The following is a 10,272-nucleotide window of genomic DNA, read 5'->3' as shown; positions in this document are numbered from 1 at the left end:
GGCATAATCGGTAGATTATTGGAACCTCAAGTTAGTTAGATAAAGAGTGGCAGAATGTGAACACTGGAACTTGCAACCTGCCACCGCATTGCGTATGTTTAACTTAGTATCGAACAATGGCCGTCACATCGTTCTCTGTCAGATTTCTGGTCGCAATATCCCACTTACATACACGTCTTTTCGGGCTTCCGTTCACATTTAGTGAAATCTTCTCACAGATATTTCTGAACGTTTCAATCATTAACGCCCAACTCATCCTATATAGGCATTGGCAGCCGAATAAGCCATCTGTGGACAGAGAAATAGGTGGATATATCAGCATCCACAATGGATTCCAACCTGCTCAGATCATGCTCGACTAAAATTGCAGGTGCCTTTCTCATAACATTCCTTTTCTGCGGCGCCATGGAGTTGGAGGCAGTACAGGCTCAGGACTTTGATTTCTTTTACTTGGTTCAGCAGGTGGACTCCGTAGCATTTCTAATAGAAAAATTACTCGTTCAAACTGATCAATTTGGTATATTTTTTAATCTGGGGTATAGGTATAGTAATAATTGATGTTGGTGTATTGATTTAACAGTGGCCAGGATCGTATTGTAATAGAGCAGCTAGCTGCTGCTATCCAAGCACAGGAAAACCGCCATCGGATTTTTCGATTCATGGTCTGTGGCCAAATTACAACGATGGCCGCTATCCTTCTAATTGCGACTCTACCAATTCCTTCGATTCTTCACAGGTATACGATAGAGATAGACATCATAATAGTTTTAAATATCAATTTATTTCGACATAATTGATTTTAATTAGGATAGTGATAGAGTTCTTAGGCATGGTTTAGTTGGTCGAGTTTTTGTTGTTAAATTTTGTTTATTGGGAATTTACAAGATCAAATCTCATTAGTTTAGTTAGTGGAGTTTTTGTTGTTAAATTTTGTTTATTGGGAGTTTTTGTTGTTAAATTTTGTTTATTGGGAGTTTACACGATCAAATCTCATCTGAGCTTTGTTAATTTGGCCACTGGTAGATCCCTTTAAATTGATTTTTGTAAACGCGACTTAGTATTAGTGAACTACCCTCTAACAAAAATTAATGGACAGTGATATGAAAAAATCCTAAATATGTGCAGATCAGTGATCTGATAAAGGAGATGAACGGGAAATGGCCATCGTTAGCTTGCCCGAGCAGTAACAGTATGACTTTCTGGGAACACGAGTGGGAGAAGCACGGCACTTGCTCTGAGTCTCTTCTCGCCCAACACGATTATTTTGCAACAGCCTTGCGCCTCAAAGAGAGTGTCGATCTTCTGGGAGTGTTGGAGCAGGCGGGAATACGACCAGACGGGGGAGAGTACAGTTTGAGTAGCATCCAGGATGCTGTACAAGCGGCCACAGGATATTCAGCAGGAATTGAATGTAACACAGACGAATCCGGAAACGGGCAGCTGTATCAAATATATTTGTGTGTGGATTCATCTGCTTCTAATTTCATTTCATGCCCTGTGTTTCCTTCCGGCAAGTGTTCTTCACAGGTCTTGTTTCCTTCGTTTTAGCATCAGATGCGCACGCATTTGTCGACGAACAGTATGATGCCTGAATACTTATGAGCATTCTCTGGTGGATTTAATAAAAAAATGTTTGCTATGAACTTGGCTTTTGCTTTACAGTTTCATATTAATTCTTTAATTATTTTCCACCAATTTCCTAACAAAATTATGTTGCCGTGACAAATCATTTTCAACAATTTCCATGCAGATTGTCTTTGCTGGTCATTTTTTTGTTTTTTCCGTTCTTTTTTTTTCACAGGGAAAAACAACACACTTCTGGTCACTTATTGTGAAGGTCATAATTGTCTTCGAGGTCATCCGAGCAAACTTTGGAATGTTTAGGAAATATGATTAATAAAAATAAAAGTTGTTTAATTGTCTGGTAGTAAAGTTAAATTGGTTTAGTTTTAAGTAGACTGGAATTTTTAGCCTTTTTTTGGGCACAAAGCATAACTACTTTAGTAAGACCTGATTCTTGGTCTCTTTGTTAACGAGATTCATCTTCAATCTGTTGTGCTTGTGTCAGTGAGACTTAATTTTTTTTACTTATATTAAATCAAATGGACAACTAATTAAATATGCATAATATTTTTTCTTTGGCTGGTTGGATTTTTTAGCATCTTTCTTCCCTCTAACATGAAGCACAACCACCTCGTGTGAGGTTTGATCCTGGGTCTCCTGGCTGAGGAGGTCCATCTTCAACTAATTATGCCAATGCCAATTGATTTATTTATTTATTTATTATTATAGCCGATATTGTTTTTCTATTGAAAAAATATTTTATTTTTATTTTAATAAGGACAAACACACTTACACATCCCTATCACATTGAATTGAAAAATAAACATTTCCTCTCAATCACCGACTTATGTTACTAATATAACATTCTCTTTCCTATTAATCAGTTTATTGAGAACATATGCTAAATATAAAAATAAAAATAAATAAATAAGTAACTTGTAATATTGTTTTTATAAACTTATAAATTTTTATTATTTAAAATATAAATAAATAAAACCTCCTAAATACTTTTTAAATATTTAAATTACTTGAATTTTACTGCTGAAACGTGACAATTCCAATTCCAGGACCATAAAATTCAAACAAACTTAACTAACAATTATTATAAAAATTCTAAAACATAGGAAATTTATAATACGGAAATTGTATTTCTTTTGGTTCGTGATAACCTCAAGCCCTCATCTCAGCAATACCACAGCCCCAGCCTCGATTAGTACTGGTACGCGCAATTAATTAACGTAAACGATGAGGGTTGAACCGGGGTTTCCATCTGTGGATCACTGGTAACTGCTTCCAAACTTCCGCTCGCTATTTATAATATACTATCATATTTTATCAATTCTTCTACCAACATTCTCCCACGTCAATATAATCTACTTAAAGGTCCACTTTGTCACAATGGAAAGGTAATCATTATTTGTGAAATTATCAAGTTAGTTCCACTTCGTTTGGCTTTTCCTACTTTTATGACGATGAGTATCATTATTAGTCCCTGCCCTCAGGCATGGACTATAGTAATCGTTCGCCGCTGATATAGCATTAGTTGACCTGCTATTTGTCCTTGGTCACAAATATATTTTAAAAGTATAATTAAATATATAATAATTAATTATATATTTTTAATAACAGAAATATTTATTTTTATTTGTATTTTATTTTAAAATATATTTTTATTTTATAATATAATAAAAGTTCTTAATTCTAAAAAGAATTATACAAAATGCTTGTGTAAGCATATCATGTGATAGAAAAGTAAGAGGGTGGACATGTGTATGAGCATGTGATGTGATTGAAAAGTAAGAGTGCACATGAGAGAGATGGATGCAAGGAGCCTATTCTATTTTTTCACAAAATTTCCATAATTTCATGTTTTCATAAAAATAAATAAATAGGAGTATATTTCATTTTTTCACAAAATTTCTATAATTTCATTTATATATATATATATATATATGAGATAAAAGATAAGATGAATTGTTTTTAAATATTTAGTTGATTTTGTCTAATTAAGATAGTTCAAAGGAAAAGTTATAATTTTATTATTATGGAAAAAACATAGGGTTAATAACATACTAACATGTAAAAGAATGAAGGTTAAAATATTTAATTGATTGTGAAAATATATAAAACACTAATAATTGAAAAGTTTGGTCAACAATGAGCTCAAATAATAGTCTTATTATGCAAAGCTTAGAAATGAAAATCAAAGGACATGACTGTCAGTGGTTTACATAATATCCAAGCAAGCAGTTATTTGGGTTTCACTCTGGAGTCTGATTCCTGCGAACCTTGCACAACCAAATATTTACCGTAACAAGTAACAAGATTTATTTTTGAGACGACTGTGGTTCGATCACTGCAGGGGAAGGCTCTTCAGGACGACTGTCTCTACAGTGAAGCCCAACCGGAATCCAAATAGAAATCCCACATCCAATTCCTCTCCGGTGGTCGAACATCCGTTTTGTTGAGATGACTTCCTCATCTCGTCCAAGATGAAGTGCACGCAGGCGCTCGACATGTTTCCATATTCGCTCAGTACTTTCCTGGTGGCACTCAGTTTCTTGGGATCCAGATTCAGCTTGGCCTCCACTTGATCCAGAATAAAATAAGTAAATGAAATAAGTGTTATTCAATCGAGCGTTAAAGCTATAGTCGTAAGCACTGCAAATCCGTTGTACAATTTCTTCTAACCTAAGGTGGTGTCTCGGTCCTTGTCGACACCATCGCAGTATATTGAAATGAACCATCAACCATCATGCAAGAAATCGGTTAGCATCTTCCTTGATATCTGGATCTGGGTTCCTCAAACTAACCTAAGAAGATACGGTTGGGCATTGGATAATCCAGCGCTTTCGTGTGTTTCATGATATGGGCTAACCGTCTCTCGAGGATCCATTAACTCTGGCGATGTGTTTGTTTACTAACACCTGAGGGTTTTGGTGTAACGACAATCGTGATCCCAACAAATGGTATGAGAGCCAAAGGTCTCGAGTTCGAATCACACCTGGCTCGCCCTGGGGGAGATTGTTGGGCATTGGATAATCCAGCACTCCCCGTGTGTTTCGTGACATGGACTAGCGGTCTATTGAGGATTGGTTAACTTTAGTGATGCATCCTTTAATCGTGACAAGTGATGCATCCTTTACTAACACCTATGGGTTTTGGTGTGATCCCAACAGATACCTTTAATGCTCTCAAAGAAAAGTGTGAAAAAAGTGTATTTTAACTCAAACTTACTACGCTATTTTATTAAATCATTTTTTAAATTTTACATTAAAAAATTGAAACACACAATTAAATATAACTCAAATGACTTTATACTTGGTATACAATGTGATATTAAATTTTTAAATATGTAATTTTCGTTGGTTAAAAGTTATTCTTTTCACATTAAGGAAAGAAGTTAAACCACTCACATATCAAGACATTTAAAACAAGTGTTGTAGGGAAGCCTAGTCCATGCCACTTAAATGGATGCTATGTTTTTAGAAAAAATCAAATTGATATATGAAGTGGAAAAGTTGGTTTCTTACTAAGTGACAAGGACTTGCATACATTTTGGTGGGTAGTAACCACTACTAAATTTCCACATTTACACTTTTACTATTATATGTTAAATGCAAAATGTGGGTACAAACACTCCAATTTTCATAAACATTACAACCCAAGAAAATGAAAAGTAGTTGCCTTCTAATAAAATTTATCTTGGGGCATAAAAAGAGTCAAGGGATCTCTACCCGAATGGTTCATGAGGCACAATACTTGCTAAGGTTTTGCAAATGGGGTAGCAAGCTAAGTGGGCTTGATTGTGGGGAAAAACTCCACAGTTAAGCGCGCTTGAGCCAGAGGAGTTCTGGGATGGGTGACCTCCTGGGAAGTCCTGGTTACCGGGTGCAAGCCCCGGAAGTGATGATTGATGCTATGTGATTCGTTCTCCACATTTCACTAGTTTCAATCCCACTTCTTCACCCCTGTGAGCATCACCCGATGCAATGAGTGCTAAGTGAACTATTCAAAAATCATGAGATATTAGTCACTTTACGACTACCTCTCATGGAAATGGTCATACTTTGAATGACTTACTTAACGCAGTTGAATCCCAAAAATGATATCTAATAAAATTTATCTTCATGTTGTCCATAGGAGAACATTATGATATATGCATAAAGGCAATATCTAACTCTAAATTCTTTTATTTTCTACTAGACTAACTAAAACTTCTATTCAACAACTTAAATGAAAATCAAAGTTCTTGTGTAGAGCATGATAAAATTACAGGATCAATAATTGTTGCAACATTCCATATCTCTTGAAGTTACAAACACCATAAGACTGCAATTCACAAAGTAACGAGACGCTTATATAAAGAAAAAATGTGATAAAATGTTGATTGTTGCTGAAAATATCAAATGGATTACAAAATCAAAACAACCATAAACCATATAAGAAGGAATAGAAAATCTAAAATCTTGTTGTGGAGAAAAAATGACAAATTAAAACAATACAAGAAATGTTATATAACACTATGTACATATATTTCACCATAAATGAAAAAACCCATAATGTTTATAAGACTTTTTTGAGAAGAAAACTCAAAAACCCATACTCATATCAATACTTACTATCAATGGAGAATCAAATGTTTTGCAATGAGAATGAAATTAACTACAATTTAATAGCTATAAATAATTAGGGAAATCGTTTAGATTCTAAAATGAGCCATGTAATTAATATACGTATTGAATTTATTTGTTTGGGGAAACTTCTTTTGTTCGTCATGTTTTTTTTAATATAGGAACAAAATATTATTATTTTTTATATCTTTAAAAATACTATATAGAACAAACAAAATTGTTTATGTTCAAACATGAAAAGCTTTCATTTTTTAATTTTCTATTAAAGGATAAGCACTTGCATAAATTTTTCGTAGGTAATAACCAATATTAAGTTTGCATATTTACACTTTTTCTCCTAGATGTTAAAACCCCCTAAGGTATATTATTTCCATCTTGTTCCTATTCGCTTTTTATGCAAATACTTGCTTAAATTATGATGGGCAGTAAGTTGCTTAAAATATGGTGGATAACTGTGGATTGTATGTGATGGTAAATAGACTATATATGTGAGTATGAAGTATTTTCAAATATTTTAATTTTAGTGGTTTTCATATTAAGCTTAACAATGAAAAATCATTGCACAAATATTTAAAATCATAACATAAATATTGCAACCACAGCCAGAAATTATGACAAAAATATATGAGGCAGTTATCCATATAGTACAAAAGCTGCAATAAAACCTTCAAAATTATGAACCAATCAAATACATGAGTAAATACTAAATTAATAGTGATCAACATGAAATTAATTGCTAGAGTCTTACGTTAACTAAAACTAATAATAAAAATCACTACTCTCATCAAAATTTTAGAGTTAGAGAAAACTAAATTAAATTTTTTTACAGTTATAGAAAACTAAATTAATAATTTTAAGTATGGTAAACTTTCCACTACCTTATAGCATGAATGTGAGGGAAAAAAACAAAATGTCAAACAATTATTTGACAGCTGGAATAAACTGAACTTAGGTGGCCTAATTCCTGAACTAAATGAGTAACTTAATTCCTCAATCAACGGAACTAAAGTGGCCTTGTGGAACTTGTTGGGATCTAAATTCCCTGCTCCACGGCTTAGTGGAATTTCTTCATTAACCAAAAAGCCTGTAGCCAGAGAGAAAAGAAGTTTGATGGAATCACATGGATCGATACTCTCCCATGCAGCTGTGACGATAAAGATCAACCAGATCTTTAATGTTAGGGACACCTGCAGGCATACGTCCAAGTCACTTTGCAAAATTTATGATGAGAAAAATATATTGAAAATAAACCCAAGTCACTGCTTTGCATTTTGATTTTGTAATATTTTATGATATGATTTTGGACCGGGTCGGGTTTGGTGATGTCTATACTGCAGTTTTTTTTTTTAATTTATGAATTAATTAAATAAAAACAAACCTGCATTCAATCAATTGCGTACATTACAGAAATTAAATTGAATCGTAATTTTAATAAATTTATATATATATATATATATATATCATTAAAATTATATATGAATAATTTATATATAATGTAATTGTGGGATGCTTTTTATTTTTAAAAGATAGATTTTATTGGAAATTTGATAAAAATATTTAAAATGATAAATTTGAACTATGTGATTTGCTGAGTGAGAAAGAAAAACCGTCCCCTAAATCTTTTCTAGCCATAGAGCAGAGAGAAGCCCAAGAGCAAGCAGTGTGTCCACTGAATTGCCATGAAATAAAAAATAAAAAAAATGTGTAGAGGACCAGTTCCCTAAAACTAAGCTATGATTTGAAATGTTTTAAGTGTCTGTAATTTTTGAGGATATTAAATTTATTTATATATTAAAAATTAATTTTATAATATACAAAAATAATTTTTTTAACTCTAGACATCTGGTTAAACAAGGGCAATATTATATACTATTTTAATATATGATTATCTGTGTCCGTATCATCTGTTTTCTTCCAGAAATCTCTTTATTTCTCTCCGCTTTAGTTGTCTTCGTAGCACTATTAAACAATGGCCTATAGTGGTAGGTATATATCTTCGAATTTCCCTGTGCCTCTGGACAGTAACCAGTGTCATAATTTTCCATCACAAACCATGTACGACGATAGAGACAGGATAATAGCAGCATTTTTTAACCTTTAAATACAGGGTTAGGTTAGGCAGCAAATAACTGGTTTCTTAGTGGGCAGTAGCTGGGCATATATCATCTCTGCGCATGCATTTGTTTAATCCAATGATGATGAGTAACATCTACAGCATGTAGGCGAGGATCTCTATTCAAAATTTCCTTATATTTCAAACTAATTATTGTGAACAGAAAGCGGCTCACCGAAAGATGAATGCGAGGATATGTATTCAAAATTTCCTTATATTTCAAACTAATTATTGTGAACAGAAAGCGGCTCACCGAAAGATGAATTATTACAGAGGCAAAGACGTCTCGCCTGATAAACGGGGAGGTGGCATAATCGGTAGATTATTGGAACCTCAAGTTGCTTAGATAAAGAGTGGAAGAATGTGAACACTGGAACTTGCAACAATGGACGTCACATCGTTATCTGTCAGATTTCTCTTCGCAATATCCCACTAATGACATACACGGTTTTCCGATCACATTTAGTGGAATCTTTTCACAGATATTTCTAAACGTTTCAATCATTAATTCCCAACTCAACCTATATAGGCATTGGCAGCCAAATAACCCATCTGTAGAGGAGAAATAGGTGAATATATCAGCATCCACAATGGATTCCAACCTGCTCAGATCATGCTCGGCTAAAATTGCAGGTGCCTTTATCATAATATTCTTTTTCTGTGGCGCCATGGAGTTGGAGGCAATACAAGCTCAGGACTTTGATATAGACTTGCATTTCTCATAGAAAAATTAAGATTTTTGTGAATTATATGGATAATAAAATTATTTTTGCGATTAATCACATCATTTAATCGACTTTTCTAACCATCTAACATAATTCATCATCAAACTAAACCACACTTCAAAAAAATTACTCAAATGAATTTGGTATATTTTTGAATCTGGGGTATAGTAATAATTGATGTTAATGTATTGATTTAACAGTGGCCAGGATCGTATTGTAATAGAGCAGCTAGCTGCTGCTATCCAAGCACAGGAAAACCCCCATCAGATTTTTCAATTCATGGACTGTGGCCAAATTTACAACGATGGCCGCCATCCTTCTAATTGCGACTCTACCAATTCCTTCGATTCTTCACAGGTATACGATAGAGATATCATAATAATTTTAAAGATCCATTTTTTTTACATGGTTGATTTTAATGGAGAACAGTCATAGAGTTTTAAAGGATAGTTTAGTTGGTGGAGTTTTTGTTGTTAAATCTCGAAGTCAGGACGAATCTCTTCGACCTTTTAGAGCTCGGCCTTGCTAATATAGAATACCGGTAGATCCCTTCAAATTAATGTACTTAACGTCCGTAAACCAACCAAAAACAAAAATTAATAAACAGTAATATGAAACAAACCTAAAAATGTGCAGATCAGTGATAAAGGAGATGAACGGGAAATGGTCATCGTTAGCTTGCCCGAGCAGTAACAGTATGAGTTTCTGGGAACACGAGTGGGAGAAGCATGGCACTTGCTCTGAGCCTCTTCTCGCCCAACAAGATTATTTCGCAGCGGCCTTGCGCCTCAAAGAGAGTGTCGATCTTCTGGGTGCGTTGGAGCGGGCAGGAATTCGTCTAGACGGCGGGGAATACAGTTTGAGTAGCATCCAGAATGCTGTACAAGCGGGCACAGGATATTCAGCAGGAATTGAATGTAACACGGACGAATCCGGAAACGAGCAGCTGTATCAAATATATTTGTTCGTGGATTAATCTGCTTCTAATTTTATTTCATGCACTGTGTTGCCTTCGAGCAACTGTTCTTCACAGGTCTTGTTTCCTTCGTTTTAGCATCAGATGCGCACGCATTTGCCGACGAACAGTATGATGCCTGATACTTGTGAGCATTCTCTGGTGGATCGAAACGACTACGACATGAATACCAATTTTTCCTTCACACTAATCCATATCTGTCGACAACAATTTCCCTTTCATTTCGTTTCAATGTTCATTTTTTTATAACGTCTCACAGAG

The 10,272-nt window shown here is 34.2% G+C and overlaps 1 protein-coding gene and 1 pseudogene across 1 annotated transcript; both read left to right on the top strand.

The window, feature by feature from the left end:
- The first annotated feature begins 273 nt into the window (after positions 1 to 273).
- LOC149166107 (ribonuclease 1-like) lies at positions 274 to 1,659 on the top strand. The gene is made up of 3 exons (XM_089431285.1): positions 274 to 462; positions 581 to 736; positions 1,126 to 1,659. The coding sequence occupies exons 1-3, from the start codon at positions 328 to 330 to the stop codon at positions 1,546 to 1,548; spliced, it is 714 nt and encodes a 237-aa protein (XP_089287411.1). The 5' UTR covers positions 274 to 327; the 3' UTR covers positions 1,549 to 1,659.
- Positions 1,660 to 8,978: 7,319 nt separating this feature from the next.
- LOC149166106 (ribonuclease 1 pseudogene) lies at positions 8,979 to 10,011 on the top strand (annotated as a pseudogene).
- Positions 10,012 to 10,272: the final 261 nt, after the last annotated feature.

Source organism: Pinus tabuliformis, chromosome 5_1 (genome assembly GCF_031772625.1).
Source record: "Pinus tabuliformis cultivar Carrire ecotype Pingquan chromosome 5_1, CPIR1, whole genome shotgun sequence".
In the NCBI taxonomy this organism is placed as follows: Eukaryota; Viridiplantae; Streptophyta; class Pinopsida; order Pinales; family Pinaceae; genus Pinus; species Pinus tabuliformis.
Note: the sequence above shows the minus strand (reverse complement) of the source record. Positions and strands in the feature narration are given on the sequence as shown.